Source organism: Oncorhynchus mykiss, chromosome 2 (genome assembly GCF_013265735.2).
Source record: "Oncorhynchus mykiss isolate Arlee chromosome 2, USDA_OmykA_1.1, whole genome shotgun sequence".
In the NCBI taxonomy this organism is placed as follows: domain Eukaryota; kingdom Metazoa; phylum Chordata; class Actinopteri; order Salmoniformes; family Salmonidae; genus Oncorhynchus; species Oncorhynchus mykiss.
The window spans coordinates 72,941,995-72,961,531 of record NC_048566.1 but is presented as its reverse complement, the minus strand read 5'-3'; the positions used below and the strand labels follow the sequence as shown (position 1 = coordinate 72,961,531).

At 41.6% G+C, this 19,537-nt stretch overlaps 1 protein-coding gene across 2 annotated transcripts in view; it reads right to left on the bottom strand.

Moving 5' to 3' along the window:
• Positions 1-19,537, bottom strand: part of tln2b (talin 2b) — a 141,909-nt gene that overhangs the window by 68,694 nt on the left and 53,678 nt on the right. For both annotated transcript variants that reach the window (XM_036954987.1, XM_036954991.1), the window contains exons 3-4: positions 927-1,100; positions 56-153 (exon numbers count right to left, since the gene is read on the bottom strand). In XM_036954987.1, coding sequence (XP_036810882.1) covers positions 56-153; positions 927-1,062 — 234 coding nt within the window. In that variant the 5' untranslated portion in view covers positions 1,063-1,100. The remainder of the gene's footprint in view (positions 1-55; positions 154-926; positions 1,101-19,537) is intronic.

Here is a 19,537-nt window from a genome sequence, read left to right as displayed (position 1 = left end):
CCTTTGATTGAATGTTTGATGGGACTCTGCCCTGTGTTCTATGATTGGGCTTTACCCCGTTCCGGAGCATGTAGTAATCCAGAGTTCTCCCAGACTCCAGCCAGATTCCTTTTCTGGGATCATCATCAGAGAGAAACAGGCCGTAATCAGAGGCTGAAACAGATAGCAGAGAACGTGTTAGGGTAACATTTAGTAATGGGAACAATTGCTTGATTGAATGTTTAAACGGCAAAAGTTGTGTTGACAAGACAATGCTATTTAACTGCGTCTCATGTAGTTACTGCTTATGATACATAGGATGCCTCTTCTTCTGATCTCATTGACATTCACATGAATAATCCATGTTATGACATTCAGTTGGGAAAGAAGGGTAATTATGTCTGCCATCAGACCCTCTAGCCTAGCTGATATGAATCTGTCCTAAAGCCTAATGAGAGCTCACAGCTTAAAGAGCCTCTCCAGCATGCCTAGCTAACACCACAGAGAGCCTCTCCAACCTGCCTAACTAACACCTCCCCCAGGGAAGAATACCACCCACAGACCCAGATTGAATCAGCTTCCTCAGACAGAGCGCATCGACTGTTCTGAAACTGTTTTCTGTCTGTCTGTAGTCAGAAAGCAATGCTGTGGGTGACATCAATTTTTATCTCCTGCTTAAAAAGCTCAAGACCAGACCAGACAAGACCAAACAAGACCAGACAAGACCAGACCAGACCAGACCAGACCGACAAAACTGGAGATCAGGCACTCTAATTCCTTGTTTGACAATTGCATTACAATGACACTGGAGTATTTAGTACAGAGTGATGTAAAATAAAGAGTAATTGCGTAGTTTTTGTATTTCAATTTTCTTAGTGAAAGTGATCCTTATGCTTGTGAAATGTTCTGACATTACCCATTAACAGTAGCTTTCCCCAATCTCTCACCTTGGCCAGTCTGGGCTTCCGGAACCCTCTCCCTGATGATCCTACAGGCATCATATACAGGAGTGCAGGGCTCAAACTGCATGGTCTTCACCACATTGCACTGGCGGACACAGATCTTCAGTGAAAGGGCCACCATCTTGATTGGTGGTGTATTGGCGTCGCCAACCTACACACCTGAAAAAAACAAAACGGATCAGTTCAGATATAACTCTGAGTTAGTCAAGGAAATGTGTATAAAATGGACACTGGATATATACAGTACCAGTCAAAAGTTTGGATAAACCTACTTATTCAAGAGTTTTTTCTTTCTTTTTACAAATTTCTACATTGCAGAATAATAGTGAACTATGAAATAACACTTATGGAATCATGTAGTAACCAAAAAAGTGTTAAACAAATCAAAATATATTTTAGATTCTTCAAAATTGTCACCCTTTTCCTTGATGACAGATTTGCATATTCTTGGCATTCTCTCAACCAGCTTCACCTGGAATGCTTTTCCAACAGTCTTGAAGGAGTTCCCACATATGCTGAGCACTTGTTGGCTGCTTTTCCTTCACTCTGTAGTCCAACTCATCCCAAAACATCTCAATTGGGTTGAGGTCAGGTGATTGTGGAGGCCAGGTCATCAGATGCAGCACTCCATCACTCTCCTTTTTGGTCAAATAGCTCTTACACAGCCTGGATGTGTGTTGGGTCATTGTCCTGTTGAAGAACAAATGATAAGCCCAAACCAGATGGGATGGTGTATTGCTGCAGAATGCTGTGGTAGCCATGCTGGTTAAGTATGCCTTGATTTCTGAATAAATCGCAGACAGTGTCACCAGCAAAGCACCGCACACCATCACACCACCTCCTCCATGCTTCACGATGGGAAATACACATGCAAAGATCATCCGTTCACCTACTCTGCATCTCACAAAGACATGGAGTTTGGAACCAAAAATCTCACATTTGTCTCATTGCACAAAACGACAGATTTCCACCAATCTAATGTTCATTGCTTGTGTTTCTTGGTCAAAGCAAGTCTCTTCTTATTATTGGTGTCCTTTAGTAGTGGTTTCTTTGCAGCAATTTGACCATGAAGGCCTGTCTCCCTCTGAACAGTTGATGTTGAGATGTGTCTTTTACTTGAACTCTGTGAAGCATTTATTTGGGCTGCAATTTCTGAGGCTGGTAACTCTGATGAACTTATCCTCTGCAGCAGAGGTAACTCTGGGTCTTCCTTTCCTGTGGTGGTCCTCATGAGAGCCAGTTTCATCATAGCGCTCGATGGTTTTTGTAACTACACTTGAAGAATCTTTCAATGTTCTTTCCGTATTGACTGACCTTCATGTCTTAAAGTAATGATGGACTGTCATTTCTCTTTGCTTATTTGAGCCATAAAAAATAAAATGAATAAAAAAATATATATAAATCTTCTACCTGAAGGATGACATTATAGAGTATCATCATTATTTGCCCTCTCCCCCTAGAAGCAGACATCGGAGTCAAACCAGTGGGTGTTATGCCATCTGTTTAAGGCCAAACCGATTGAAATGCACTGTAGTTCTTATTCCTACTTGAAAAAACATGCAGGAAAAAAACACTAATGACACCATTTATTAGATGTATATCTTCCTTAGCCAGGAGTTAAAACTGTTCACAATGGATCTCTCAAACAGTTATGTTTTTGTTCAGAATATAGTTAATTAATATTTTCCTTTACCCAGTGCACTGTCAAATCCGGATGACAAGAACATTTTCAGTCAACCCTAAATGTTCTCACGTTATACAAGGCAACACTGTATTATGGATAATGAGTTGACATTCTGTGTTCCTCTTAATGACAAAGGTCATATAGAAGCTGTGCTTGTGAATAAACAAATTGACTCCATTTAGAGTCCACATATAGCCATGACAAAATGCTTCCCCATACTTTGGAGGTGTGTTCCATATGTTCTGTGAGTCATTTCAGAGAAAAGGGAGAGAAAAAATATTTCTAATGACGTGGTTGTGAATTATGTCCCCCCTGACTAGCAGTCTTTCTTAGTAGTGACTCTCTCCTACTCCTGCAGCCCCCCTGACTAGCAGTCTTTCATAGTAGTGACTCTCTCCTACTCCTGCAGCCCCCCTGACTAGCAGTCTGTCATAGTATTGACTCTCTCCTACTCCTGCAGCCCCCCTGCGAGCCTCTTCTCTACTGATAGTCCATCAGCACAAAGAGGTAGAGGTAATGGCTCTGCATAGGACCTACTCCATACAGCCTGCCACAGGAGTCCTACAACACTTTTGGTTATTCCTTGTTAGACAGGCTGCAGAATGCTCAGCTAACCCAGCCCCCCCCCCCCCCCCCCCCCCCCCCCCCCCCCGCCCCCCCCTCCCTGCCCCGCACGCACGCACGCACACACACACACACACACACACAACGAGTATGGGCTTTGCCACACAGGCCTGAGGGTGCAGTAGAGTATAGCTGTGTGGGGATAATCAAAAGTGAAAGCAGGAACTGTGCAGACATTCCATTGGGACCTTGGTACACACCTAGCAGGGGTAGGAAGCACAAAGCTCTGTCTACATTTGCCGCCGATATGGATTGGTGATGGCACCCATCGTAACAAATATTCTTTATAGAATCAAATAAATACATCATGCATGAAAAATGATACCATTCCTGTTGTAGGCAATACAGAGAGTGAGAGCAAGAGAAACAGCACGGGAGCAGCCACATGAGGAAACCCCGGAGGATAATCACTACTATGGAGCAGAGCTAGTAGGAGGTAGCAGTAGCAGCAGCAGCAGCAGCAGAGCGAGAACCCATTTCTCAGAGTTCCTCTCCTCTCTCTCCTCTGGCAAACACTCAACAGCAGCAAGCTTCTCATTAGCTCTGCTTTCAGGCCGACACCGAACCATTTCTAAGCAGAGAGGACACAGCATAGACAGCAGATCGCAACCAGAGATATATCAACATACAGAATGAATGGGCTTCTACTGTATCCCTGCAACATGATGCTTCAAAGTGGACTTAAAATAGTATTACCAGCCCCCTGTCCTCTCTTATACCATTACCAGGGCTTTCTCTTCTCCATCCACAGGGCTTCTAGTATTAAGTTAGGTTAGTTTAGTACTCAACACATTAGAGATCTGCAAATAGAAGGAAAGTGTCTAAGAGCAGCTGGGAGGGCAGTGTAAACATGGACAATTTAATAAGAGCTGAAGTCAGGAGCCATCTGGAAGGGATACAGTATGTGTCACATGATTTGTTGTAATAACAATAGCAGAGAGGAGAGCTCATGAGGACACCCAGGCACTGTCTGCAACTCAGCCTGGTGGACCATTACAGCACCAGTCAAATATTTAGACAAAAGGGACTCCCGATCACAGCCAGTTGTGATACAGCCCGGGATCGAACCAGGGTCTACAGTGACACCTCTAGCACTGAGATGCAGACACCTCTAGCACTGAGATGGGAGCCCTGACATGTTGGCCTGACATGATCACTTAATTGGAGCTTGTTTGATCACAGCTGATCAATACGTTTTGTGGAATTGGGACATCCCCAACATACTGCCACAATGCAGTTCAAGTATTCGGTGGCTTTAAGACTAATAACAGAATAGTAAACTGCATGAAATATTTTTTCATGCCCCATCAAAATTAAAGTCAGACTATAGGTAAATGGGAAGATCGCTGTGGCCATGACTTCAAGCTGTTTTATTATACACACTTACAGCTAGCTAGCTGCTTGATGGCTTAAAAGAGGATATATAAAGTCAAATGATAACATACAGTACTGATGAACCCTCTCAAATGTGTTCAAAACCAATTAGACTAGCTGCACAAATGTGCAGTGATTGATTATGAATATACTAATAAAATAACCCACTAGGCGCACACTGGTTGACTCAACGTTGTTTCCACAACATTTGAATGAAATCCATTGAAACAATGTGTAAATAGACGTTGAATTGATGTCTGTGCCCAGTGGGAAGCTAGTGGAGTTGTCACACATGCAGCTATCGAAAATGTATGAGAATGTTTGCTCAATACAAAGTAACAACCAATTGATTGCAGCATTACCACAGAAATTGAGTAGTCAAGTGGAAGGGGAGAAGGTAGGGAACTTATATGTCTGCCCTATATTAAACATAAAAATAGGCAGAATATTTTCTTGCATACAGTAAATAAAGAAATGTACCAGTTCCATTTGTTAACTGGCACGCTTTCTGCGCTAAACTATGTAGAATATTGGCCTGTTGGAAACTACAACTCCCTACTAAAATCGCACAGTTCGTTCTTGGTCTGATTTACCTCTAGAGAAACTGCGCAATGTGCACATTAAGCTCACAGAAAACCCCTGAACTAAATGGAATTAAAATAATTGAACCGATGTCGGTCAACTGGTTGTTTAAAGAAAAAGTAAAATAACAGACATTTTGGTTAATCGCTCAGCACTAGACCAAAATAACCTGACCTACACCTGCTCTTTCCATGACAGACTGACCAGGTGAAAGCCCTTATTGATGCACTCAGTACACACACCATAATAAAACATTTCAGGTTTACAATCAAATGAGGCAGAAACCTCTCAATTCTATTCTTTATTCTAGCAACACCAAAATCTAGAAATTTAAATCTAAATTCTGTATTCTTGCAACACCCTTATTAGGCTACATAGACAAACAAAACACCCATCCCAATCACCTTAACAAAGTCATGGTAGAGAAAAGACAAACAGAATCTTAAAATGGCAGACACAAACCATTTGAATAGGATAATAAACATGTAATTTCTTAACAACGCTCATCCTCTATTAGCAAATAAGAATACAAAAACAATACGGGTTCAAGATTTAAAAGCATTTATCTGGCTTTACGAAAATAATCAACCCTCTTGGCAGCAGCACTAGTTGTAAATAGTACAACTAGAGCCATATCAGGATCAAAGGTGGATTAGTGTACCAGCTCCATATCCCAGCCTAGTCATTGTTAAGATGAGGATTTTAACAAGCTCTAATAAGATTTAAAACATCCTCAGACCTCAAACTAACGGTCTTGTCTAAGAACATGCAAATACCTAAACTGTACATTAATCTCAAATTCATTGAATAGTCATTTGAAAAAAGTGAATTTTTAACATTTTATTTTTACACTAGCCTAATCATTATGATTGTTAATTAAACTAATATGTCCCTGGCATGCTGAAGTGGTAGGAGCATAAATCCATCATCAGCATTTCTCTGAAAGGCTGGGAGATTGAAGGATGAAAGGTTCCATGTACTGAGGAGAACATGCTGATGAATGCTTTCCTTGGGTTCCTTTCTCTCATCTCTCCACCCGTGCTCTAAATTAGCCCCCCATTTTTTATTCCCCTCTGATTAAAAGACAGGTCAATCTGCTGCAGTCCCAGGGCATGTCTCCTGGGATCAACTCTAGGCAGAGAGAGGGGGGGGGGGGGGGGGGGGGGGGGGGGGGGTCTCTATCTCTCTCTCTCGCTATCTCCGTCTCTGATGCTTAGCGAAGTGATGCTTCGGTGCACTATAAGAGATTGTGCAAACGTCAACAGAAGATCTATTGTTGGTCATCTCATAAAACATGACAATCTCTATGGGATATCCCTCACGTTCTGGTCTGTAGCATTACCTATATTAGGTTTGAACAACATGGGGCTAATAACTCCCTGGAAGCTGCAGTCACATCCACTAAAGACGACTTGATATACTGAAACAAAATATAAAGGCAACATGCAATTTTATGGGGAAATAAGTTAATTGAAATAAATGCAATAGGTCCTAATCTATGGATTTCACATGACCTCGGCAGGGGCACCCACTTGGGAGCCAGGCCCACCCACTGGGAGCCAGGCACAGCCAATCAGAATGAGTTTTTCCACACAAAAAGTATTTATTATTGACAGAAATACTCCTCAGTTTCATGAGCTGTCCGGGTGGCTAGTCTCAGACGATCCCGCAGGTGAAGAAGGCGGATGTGAAGGTCCTGGGCTGGTGTGGTTACACATGGTCTGCAGTTGTGAGGCCAGTTGGACATACTGCCAAACTCTCTAAAACGACAATGGAGGCGGCTTATGATTGAGACATCTGTGGCATTGGGTTATGTGACAAAACTGCACATTTTAGCATGGCCTTTTATTGTCCACAGCCAAGGCACACCTGTGTAATGATCATGCCATTTAATCAGCTTCTTGATATGCCAGACCTGTCAGGTGGATGGATTATATTGGCAAAGGAGAAATGCTCACTAACAGGGATGAAAACAAATTTGAGCACAAAATTTGAGAGAAAGACTTTGTGCATATGGAACATTTCTTGGATCTTTTATTTCAGCTCATGGGTCCAACACTTTACATGTTGTGTTTATATTTGTGTTCAATATATATATTACATCCAGACCTGATTAAATCCATATCATACCAACACCAACTCTCAAGAGCAAATAATATTCAAGCCCCATGACTACGACACAACCTACCACAAACATTTGAACTTAACAATGGCAGAAAGTCAAGGTCAGGTGTGTTCATTTCCTCTGATTTCAAGGCCGGTAGCCTTATCAATTTGAGTGTAACACATCTAAAATTGGAAGAGAGTGTAGGTGTGAAGAACAGCCTGGTAGGAGAGGCATTAATCCACGATCATAAATACAGTACATCCACAGATAAGGGCCAGATTTATCCTCAGAACATGCAGAAGCAAATTATGACCCATATCTTTAAAAGGTCCAAATGCATACGTTTTTATCTCAACATCAGATCATTTCTGGGTAACAATAAAGTACCATACAGTGATTTTTTTCAATTAAAATAGTCAAAAAGAAACAAAAATCGCTTTTTAGCTACAGTTGAAGTCGGAAGTTTACATACACCTTAGCCAAATACAGTCATGGCCAAAAGTTGAGAATGACACACATATTAATTTTAATAAGGTCTGCTGCCTCAGTTTGTATGATGGCAATTTGCATATACTCCAAAATGTTATGAAGAGTGATCAGATGAATTGAAAAGTCCCTCTTTGCCATGCAAATGAACAGAATACCCCAAAAACATTTCCACTGTATTTCAGCCCTGCCACAAAAGGATCAGCTGACATCATGTCAGTGATTATTTCGTAAACAAAGGTGTGAGTGTTGACGAAGACAAGGCTGGAGATCCCTCTGTCATGCTGATTGAGTTCGAAAAACAGACTGGAAGCTTCAAATGGAGGGTGGTGCTTGGAATCATTGTTCTTCCTCTGTCAACCATGGTTACCTCCAAGGAAACATGTGCCGTCATCATTGATTTGCACAAAAAGGGCTTCACAGGCAAGGATATTGCTGCCAGTAAGATTGCACCTAAATCAATCTTTTATCGGATCATCAAGAACTTCAAGAAGATCGGTTCAATTGTTGTGAAGAAGGCTTCAGGGCGCCCAAGAAAGTCCAGCAAGCGCCAGGACAGTCTCCCAAAGTTGATTTAGCTGCAGAATCGGGGCACCACCAGTACAGAGCTTGCTCATGAATGGCAGCAGGCAGGTGTGAGTGATTCTACATGCACAGTGAGGCGAAGACTTTGGGAGGATGGCCTGATGTCAAGAAGGGCAGCAAAGAAGCCACTTCTCTCCAGGAAAAACATCAGGGACAGACTGATATTCTGCAAAAGGTACAGGGATTGGACTTCTGAGGACTGGGGTAAAGTCATTTTCTCTGATGAATCCCCTTTCCGATATTTTGGGGCATCTGGAAAAAAGCTTGTCTGGAGAAGACAAGGTGAGCGCTACCATCAGTCCTGTGTCATGCCAACAGTAAAGCATCCTGAGACCATTCATGTGTGGGGTTGCTACTCAGCCAAGAGAGTGGGCTCACACACAATTTTGCCTAAGAACACAGCCATGAATAAAGAATGGTACCAACACATCCTCCGAGAGCAACTTCTCCAAACCATCCAGAAACAGTTTGGTGACGAACAGTTACTTTTCCAGCATGATGGCGCACCTTGCCACATGGCAAATGTGATAACTAAGTGGCTCGGGGAACAAAACATCGATATTTGGGTCCATGGGCAGGAAACTCCCCAGACCTTAATCCCATTGAGAACTTGTGATCAATCCTCCACAGGCGGGTGGACAAATAAAAACCCACAAATTCTGACAAACTCCAAGCTTTGATTATGCAAGAATGGGCTTCCATCAGTCAGGATGTGGCCCAGAAGTTAATTGACAGCATACCAGGGTGGATTTCAGAGGTCTTCAAAAAGAAGGGACAACACTGCAAATATTTACTCTGCATCAACTTCATGTAATTGTCAATAAAAGCCTTTGATACTTATGAAATACTTGTAATTATACTTCAGTATTCCATAGTAACACCTGACAAAAATATCTAAAGACACTGAAGCAGCAAACTTTGTGTAAATTAATATTTGCGTCATTCTCAAAACGTTTGGCCACGATTGTACATTTGAAATCAGTTTTTCACAATTCCTGACATTTAGTCATAGTAAAAATGCCCTGTCTAAGGTCAATTAGGATCACCACTTTATTTTAAGAATGTGAAATGTCAGAATAGTAGTAGAGAGAATTACTTATTTCATCTTTTATTTTTTTCATCACAATCCCAGTGGGTCAGAGGTTTACATGCACTCAATTTGTATTTGGTAGCGTTGCCTTTAAATTGTTTAACTTGGGTCAAATGTTTTGGGTAGCCTTCCACAAGCTTCCCACAATAAGTTGATGGAATTTTGGCCAATTCCTCCTGACAGAGCCGGTGTAAGTGAGTCAGGTTTGTAAGGCCTCCTTGCCCTCACACACTTTTTCAGTTCTGGCCACACATTTTCTATAGGATTGAGGTCAGGGCTTTGTGATGGCCACTCCAATACCTTGACCTTGTGGTCCTTAAGCCATTTTGTCACAAATTTGGAAGTATGCAAGTATTGTCCATTTGGAAGACCCATCTGCAACCAAGCTTTAACTTCCTGACTGATGTCTTGAGATGTTGCTTCAACACATCCACACAATTTTCCTACCACATGTTGCCATCTATTTTGTGAAGTGCCCCAGGCCCTCCTGCAGCAAATCACCCCCACAACATGATGTTTCCACCCCTGTGCTTCACGGTTGGGATGGTGTTCTCCAGGTTGCAAGCATCCCCTTTTTCCTCCAAACATAACAGTTCTATTTTTGTTTCATCAGACCGGAGGACATTTCTCCAAAAAGTACAATCTTTGTCCCCATGTGCAGTTGCAAACAGTAGTCTGGCTTTGTGGTGGTTTAGGAGCAGTCGCTTCTTCGTTGCTGAGCGGCCTTTCAGGTTATGTCCATATAGGACTCGTTTTACTGTTGATATAGATACTTTTGTACCTGTATTCTCCAGCATCTTCACAAGGTCCTTTAATGATGTTCTGGAATTTATTTGCACTTTTCTCACCAAAGTACATTCGTCACTAGGAGACAGAACGAGTCTCCTTCCTGAACGGTATGACGGTTGCGTGGTCCCATGGTGTTTATACTTGCATACTATTGTTTTTACAGATGAACATGGTACCTTCAGGCATTGGGTTCATCCTTGGGAGCAATTTCCAAACTTGTGATCCACAATTTATTTTCTGTTGTCTTGGCTGATTTCTTTTGATTTTCCCATGATGTCAAGCAAAGAGGTACTGAGTTTGAAGGTAGGTCTTGAAATACCTCCACAGGTACACCTCCAATTGACTCAAATGGTGTCAATTAGCCTATCAGACGCTTCTAAAGCCAATACATAATTTTCTGGAATTTTCCAAGCTGTTTAAAATGCAGTCAAGTTAGTGTTTATAAACCCACTGGAATTGTGATACAGCAAATTCTAAGTGAAATAATATGTCTGTAAACAATTGTTGTAAAAATGACTTTTTAGTAGATGTTAGCACATCGGTTAGTAGATGTCCTATCCGACTTGGCAAAACTATAGTTTGTTAATAAGAAATTTGTGAAGGGGTTGAAAAATTAGTTTTAATAAATCCAACCAAAGTGTATGTAAACTTCCGACTTCAACTTTGAGTGCAATTTTGTTAGGACTGTCTGGGAGTGGTCTGAGAGGGGAGGGGAAAACTGAAAACTAGATGTTATTGGCAGAGAAGTTTGGAACTAACTCTCTTTCCTAATGGTCTATTAACAAATTTACCGTCTGGTGATATCACTAGGCAGGCCAAAGCTCCATCTCACCAAAACAGGCTGAAATTTTAGGCAATCTTTTTAAATAGCTCTTACACTAAAAGTGCATTATTGTAATTCTCACGGTATTAATCCAAACTCAGTGTTGAAAAATCTAGTTTTTGATGGCACTTGGCCTTTAACTACATTGGGTTCTGAATATCAAACGAGACAGGAGTTACTTCACTCTGTCAGATGAATCCACATCCACAGATGGTTTTGGAACCAAAAATACTTTTTTTATGAATAGGATGGATAGGAGAGCAAATCTGTAGTAGTAAACATACTGTAATCACACACTTATCTGTTTCACTATTATATATTCATACAAACATGCTACACATGAGACTCAAGCAATTGCACACAGAAGGCAATGGCAAAATCAAACACAATACCTTCCTAATAGTCTTTGCATATCAAGACAAGATGTCCTTGTTTAACCTACTTCCTTTTTCAAAACACTTAGCCATAGTTTGGCCTATTTGTGTGCTGAACTAAATACAACCACCATGATTAACCATTAATCTGAGGCCTTCACTCTAATTTTGTGATGAAACTAATTGAAACTCTTCCAATAATAATATATCTTCAGACTGGACTTCTGTCCATGAACAATGAACCATGTTTGGCCTTCTCTACAGAAAATGCATTGCACAAAATCTAGTTCAGTACAAGGATTTTGTAAGGTCATCAGTAGCGGCTTTGAAAGTACAGCATAAATGGAATAAAATATGGTTTTGGTTGTGGAGGCCCACTGTACTATAAATAAGGCCAACGGTTCAGCAACCAGCAACATTAAACCATCAGGAAATTCACCATTTGACCCCTGCATACAGGAAATATGTCTCCAACAGTAACGAGGATCAGTCTGTTGTGTCTCCACTGACCCTGACTCAGAGAGTATATAGGCTTTCCTCTGTCATTTGAAGGTACAGATGCTGACAGAAATGGTCAATCTTGCCCTCGTCGCAGTGGGGAGGGAGAGAGCAGCTCCTTTTACTCTAGCTAAAAATACCCAGCAAAGTAGAACGTCCTCCAGCAATGCTTCACACGGATCCTCTGAGATACATGCAATAAATAGACCCCTGTCTCCCTGAGCATTTAAGTGGAAACCACTCAGCCATTTGGTTGAGCTAATATGATGGTTTACCTCTACAAAACCTCCATTGATACTCAAATCGGGTCAAAAATCTTTATTCCTAAATCTTGAGGATAAATCCTTAGATTAAACCAACATAACACACAGTATCAGAGGATTTTGTAAGTAAAACAGAGTCAATCCTCTACAATCATTATGTTGGTGGTTCTAAAATGATACTTGCTCCACTTACACTACTTTCAAAGGAGCACAGCTTATTAGTGGTAATAATTGTAGAACATTCAAGGGATTTATATTATACTATGTAATGTCTAAAAACTCCTAGAGAGAATAGATCTGGCACTCAGATGATACAGTATACATTGTAAGACATGAAGAATCAGCTTGTGACTTGGCCAAGGCAGGATGAGCTACTAGAGGATAAGAGAAGAGAGCAGAGCAGCACTCCATCCCAATAGCTGCAGTCACTGACTGGGTTGTACTCCTACCCAGGGTCGTCACGGGCTCCAAATCCTGACTTGATTCCCTGGCTCCACTCTTCAAGATTGTGGGAGGATCTGTTTGGATTCCTCTCTTCAAGCCTGAGTGGTCCCTTTGGTCAAGAGGGTAGAGAAAGACAAAGCCTTTACCTGGCTTATCTGCATGCAGCACTAGAGTACTAAAACAATGAGTAACGTTTCTTGATAATCTTGAATCTTTAGTAAATCTCTGCTGAATATCCAGTACATAGGATGTTGGTCTTATATACAGTTGAAGCCGGAAGTTTATATGCACTTAGGTTGGAGTCATTAAAACTAGTTTTTAACCACTTCACAAATTTCTTGTGAACAAACTACAGTTTTGGCCAGTCAGTTAGGACATCTACTTTGTGCATGACACAGAAAGTTATTCAAACAACTGTTTACAGACAGATTATTTCACTGTATCACAATTCCAATGGGTCAGAAGTTTATATACACTAAGTTGACTGTGCCTTTAATTAAACATCTAGAAGCTTCTGATAGGCTAAATGGCATAATTTGAGTAAATTGGAGGTGTACCTGTGGATGCATTTCAAGGCCTACCTTCAAACTCAGTGCCTCTTTGCTTGACATCATGGGAAAATCAAAAGAAATCAGCCAAGACCTCAGAATGTAATTTTTTTTTTTTTTTTAGACCTCCCCAATCTGGTTCATCTTTGAGAGCAATTTCCAAATGCCTGAAGGTACCACGTTCATCTGTACAAACAATAGTATGTACGTATAAACACCATGGGACCACGTCGCCGTCATACAGCTCAGGAAGGAGACGCGTTCTGTCTCCTAGAGATGAACGTACATTGGTGGGAAAAGTGCAAATCGATCACAGAACAACAGCAAAGGACCTTGTAAAGATGCTGGAGGAAACAGGTTCAAAAGTATCTATATACACAGTAAAACGAGTCCTATATCGACATAACCTGAAAGCCCGCTCAGCCATGAAGCAAAGATCGTACTTTTTGGAGAAATGTGCTTTGGTCTGATGAAACAAAAATAGAACTGCCATAATGACCATCGTTATGTTTGGAAGAAAAAGAGGGATGCTTGCAAGCTGAAGAACACCATCCCAACCGTGAAGCACAGGGGTGGCAGCATCAGGAGGGACTGGTGCACTTCACAAAATAGGTCATGAGGTAGGAAAATTATGTGGATATATTGAAGCGACATCAGCCATGAAGTTAAAGCTTGGTCGCAAATGGGTCTTCAAAAAAGACAATGACCCCAAGCATACTTCCAAAGTTGTGGCAAAATAGCTCAAGAATAACAAAGTCAAGGTATTGCAGTGGCCATCACAAAGCCCTGACCTCAATCCTATACAAAATGTGTGGCCAGAACTGAAAAAGCGTGTGTGAGCAAGGAGGCCTATAAACCTGACTCAGTTACACCAGCTCTGTCAGGAGGAATGGGCCAAAATTCACCCAACTTATTGTGGGAAGCTTGTGGAACGCTACCCAAAATATTTGACCCAAGTTAAACTATTTAAAGGCAACGCTATCAAATACTAATGGAGTGTATGTAAACTTCTGACCCACTGGGAATGTGATGAAATAAATAAAAGCTATAATAAATCACTTTACTATTATTCTGACATTTCACATTCTTAAAATAAGGTGGTGATCCTAACTGACTTAAGACAGGGATTTTTTACAATGATTAAATGTCAGGAATTGTGAAAAACTGAGTAGAAATGTATTTGGCTAAGGTGTATGTAAACTTCCGACTTCAACTGTGAGTGTGTACTGTAAGTTTGTGATCTGATCTAGTGAGGATGGTTGGAGACATGAGATCAGCTTGCGTCTGACATGCTCTCTCGTCTCATCTCAGCGCAAACAATGCACCATGAGATCATACTCACTCACACGGAAAACACCAGTATACAGTACATAGGTCGCAGGTAAAGGTGAATAATACCATTGGTGTGGCGGATGATAAGGGATGTGGATGGATATGTGTCTGACAGCTGGCTGTATGAATCATGGTTAGTGGTTCAGTAGGACTGACACAGATCATCCCCCCCCCCCCCCCCCCCCACCATCCTAAGACCACTGTCATGATGATGTCAGCCAGCTTTGCTGCAGGGTTTCAGTTAGGAAAATGCGGCGCTGGACATTTGAGAAATTTACCGGACCCATACGCATTGGGTGCATAACCTGATTATGGCGTCCACCCACCTTGCTCAGAATGACATGAATTATCATAATCTAAATGTGATTTATCTTAACAGAACATGCAAGTCAGGATGCAAGGATGTGGTCCTACTTGCCGAATTCCGATGCCCACATTTAGGCTACTTATGCTCAGCCAACAACTGTAATGAACAGCTAAATCAGTAGCCTATGCCAATCTACTATCCTCATAGTAGAAAAGTATACCTATTCTATTGGTCAGCTTGTCGAGAAAGAAATATCCTTTTCCCAACAGACTCTGGGACAGTTGTGGGACAACAGATCCTAAATTAATTAAACCAGTAGGCCTTGGTAGGTCACAGAATCTTTAACTTAAAATGTTGATAACCTATTATTTCTTCACATTATAAGTGCAGCACTGCGCACAAGGCAGTGTGCTGCGTGCAAATGTTTGTTTCATAATGCAATTAGCAGGAAAACACATTGTCAAAAGCGAGCGTTTTCATGTGACAGAGATGAAAATGTTGTTTAGAAATGTACAGTCATGGCCAAATGTTTTGAGAATGACACAAATATTAATTTGCTGCCTCAGTTTGTATGATGGCAATTTGCATATACTCCAGAATGTTATGAAGAGTGATCAGATGAATTGCAATTAATTGCAAAGTCCCTTTTTGCCATGCAAATGAACTGAATACCAAAAAACCTTTCCACTGCATTTCAGCCCTCCCAAAAAAAGACTAGCTGACATGTCAGTGATTCTCTCGTTAACACAGGTGTGAGTGTTGACGAGGACAAGGCTGGAGATCACTCTGTCATGCTGATTGAGTTCGAAAAACAGACTGGAAGCTTCAAAAAAGGGTGGTGCTTGGAATCATTGTTCTTCCTCTGTCAACCATGGTTACCTACAAGGAAACACGTGCTGTCATCATTGATTTGCACAAAAAGGGCTTCACAGGCAAGAATATTGCTGCCAGTAAGATTGCACATAAATCAACCTTTTATCGGATCATCAAGAACTTCAAGGAGAGAAGTTAAATTGTTGTGAAGAAGGCTTCAGGGCATCCAAGAAAGTCCAGCAAGCGCCAGGACCGTCTCCCAAAGTTGGTGCAGCTGCGGGATCGGGGCACCACCAGTACAGAGCTTGCTCAAGAATGGCAGCAGACAGGTGCGAGTGCATCTACACGCACAGTGAGGTGAAGAGGATGGAGGATGGCCTGGTGTGAAGAAGGGCAGCAAAGAAGCCACTTCTCTCCAGGAAAAACATCAGGGACAGACTGATATTCTGCAAAAGGTACAGGGATTGGACTGCTGAGGACTGGGGTAAAGTAATTTTCTCTGATGAATCCCCTTTCCGATTGTTTGGGGCATCCGGAAACAAAATTGTCCGGAGAAGACAAGGTGAGCGCTACCATCAGTCCTGTGTCATGCCAACAGTAAAGCATCCTGAGACCATTTATGTGTGGGGTTGCTTCTCAGCCAAGGTTGCTTCTTTGCCTAAGAACACAGCCATGAATAAAGAATGGTACCAACACATCCTCCGAGAGCAACTTCTCCCAACCATCCAGAAACAGTTTGGTGATGAACAGTGCCTTTTCCAGCATGATGGCGCACCTTGCCATAAGGCAAATGTGATAACTAAGTGGCTTGGGGAACTAAACATCAATATTTGGGTCCATGGCCAGAAAACTCCCCAGACCTTAATCCCATTGAGAATTTGTGGTCAATCGTCAACAGGCAGGTGGACAAACAAAAACCCACAAATTCTGACAAACTCCAAGCATTGATTATGCAAGAATGGGCTGCCATCAGTCAGGATGTGGCCCAGAAGTTAATTGACAGCATGTCAGGGTGGATTTCAGAGGTATGTATATTTGAGTCATTCACAAAACTTTTGGCCACGACTGTAGAAAGAGGGGAGGTCTAATGGTTGGATTTTTGTCTAGGCTACTTTAAAGCAAGGTAAGACATACCTCATAACATGTATTAACATTTTCAGGTGTCCAACAATTATGTATATATATGTTTTCAAAATGCATTCTGCCTCCAGCTTACTGCAAAGTCGTGTGTGACACGCTGATGAAGCCTGCCTTCCATTGCCTATGCTGTTTGAGATGTTGTACAGTAGCAGCAGCTGTCTGACAGACTGTCCACTCAAAGGCTCTTTATCTATCTGTATGCTGTGCGCGTGTGATAAATAAGACAGTGAATTTCCACACACAGCAATTGTATTCCAATAAATTATGCAAATTAACCTAGACTGATAAGCATGACCGGTCAAATGTATTTACATCTGCTGGTATTTCCATAAATTAATAGGCTAACAAGCATTATTTCAAAATGAGATTTTTTCTTCTTCTCCAGGCTTGTCTGTGCCAATTTTATTTATCGGCTTGTAACATTTTTTATATTTCAAAATCCGGCTAATGGAAACACATCCAAGATGGATCAGACCACATATAGAGTACTTGTAGGGCTTTGGAAACAGCCTTCCTATTATTTATCGGCCAAACAAAAAGCTTAGAAAAAATGAGAGTATTCTGATAAATGAAATGGAATCAAGGTCAAAAACAGCTATCCATCTCCTCGAAAACAAAAAAGGACTCCATTACGGCAATAATGTTGCTCTTCTCTCTGCTCCTGCACTGAAGCTGACTGGTGCGTGCTACAGTAACTCTAGAGTTTGAATCAAGTCGTAATTGGAGTAATATGCACTATTACCAGAGAGAGAGGAGAGCGGGAGAGAGGAGCATCATGTAATGTGACAGTAATTAAGGAGAGACAGAGAGAGAGAGATCTGCTATGGTGGGGTTACAGAAACAAACATCGGAATCTACGACCTCCCTCTCTGAACAGCGCTAGAGCAAACATGCTTTACCTCTCTGCACTGATTCAAATGGGCATATGAAAATCAGTGTGCTGCTGCTTCCATAGGCTAACAGACAGTTGGGATACTCCCTCTTCCTGTCTCTCACACATGGTAAAACCAGCACAGGCACTATATAAACACAATGTACCTGGCAGAGCTTTCCCCTGCCCTTAGGTACACCTACAGTAACACATACGGTACTGTACAGAGTGACTTACAAGGAACAAAGCTTAGGGAATCATATACCAACAACTACAATATGAATGGTTCTTGTGATTGAATTACTAGTCGTGCATCGTTAAACATATGGGTAATTATGATTTGAAATTGAATCATCATTAATACAGCACATACTGTAGTAGGTCAATCTGTGTTGCTCTGGGAGATATCCCCTTGCCTTCAGATCAAGAGACTGGGAGCATCAGAGCATCAGTATTTAGAAGCATGCTCAGAGCATTGCCTGCCGGTCATAAATCCTGGCCAGTGTGTCATGTCCTGTAAATCAGGTAACTGCAATCCCTGGTCCAGCCTCTCCTCTCCAGCTCACAGCCATCCTCTCTCTTGTGCACAATTTTGTTTGAATACCTGTTAGTGAGCATTTCTCCTTTGCCAAGATAATCCATCCACCTGACAGGTGTGGCATATCAAGAAGCTGACATGCTCATTACACAGGTGCACCTTGTGCTGGTAACAAAAGGCCACTCTGAAATTTACAGTTGTGTCACAACACAATGCTACAGGTAACTCAAGTTTTGAGGTTGCAATTGGCATGCTGACTCCAGGAATGTCCACCAGAGCTGTTGCCAGAGAATTGAATATTAGTTTCTCTACCATAAGCCACCTCCGTCATTTTAGAGAATTTGGCAGTATGTCCAACCAGCCTCACAACCGCAGACCACGTGTAACCATGCCAGGTAAAGGTTGACATCCGGCTTCTTCACCTGCTGGAACGTCTGAGGCCAGCCATCTGAACAACTCATGAAACTGAGGAGTATTTCTGTCTGTAATAAAGCCCTTTTGTGGGGAAAAACTCATTCTGATTGGCTGGGCCTGGCTCTCCAGTAGGTGGGCCCGGCTCCCCAGAAGGTGGGCCTGGCTCCCAAGTGGCTGCGACCCTGCCCAATCATGTGAAATCCATGGATTAGGGCCTAATGAATTTAATTTAATTGCCTGATTTCCTTATATGAACTATAACTCAGTAAAATCGTTGAAATTGCATGTTTCGTTTATATTTTCTTTCAGTATACACTATCGTTCAAAAGTTTGGGGTAACTTAGAAATGTCCTTGTTTTTTAAAGAAAGCACCCTTTTTGTCCATTAAAATAACATCACATTGATAATGGGCCTCTTGACGCCTACGTAGATATTCCATTAAAAATCATCTGTTCCCAGCGACAATAGTAATTTACAACATTAACAATGTCTACACTGTATTTCTGATCTATTTTATTTTAATGGACAAAAAATGTGCTTTTCTTTTTAAAACAAGGACATTTCTAAGTGACCCCAAACATTTGAAAAGGTAGTGTATATCACCATCACACTACTGTTGGGGATGAGCCTTTCCCTTATCTGCATGCAGGTTTTTGACTAATTGTATTTAGATCAAGGATGCATAACGTATTTTGAACAACATCCATGTGAATGTTTTATTAATCATAAAAAACTTCAGAACTGAGTCAACCTTGTTATTCTCTGATGGACGAAGGTCAGAGAGAGATTATGTTGTTGGCCCATTGTTTCCACATCACTGACTCTGGCCCCTGTTGCCATGACTCTGCATTTCCCACCTTTTCCTGGACATTTCAGGCTGGACAGCAGGGGCAGGCTGGGCCACTTCAGT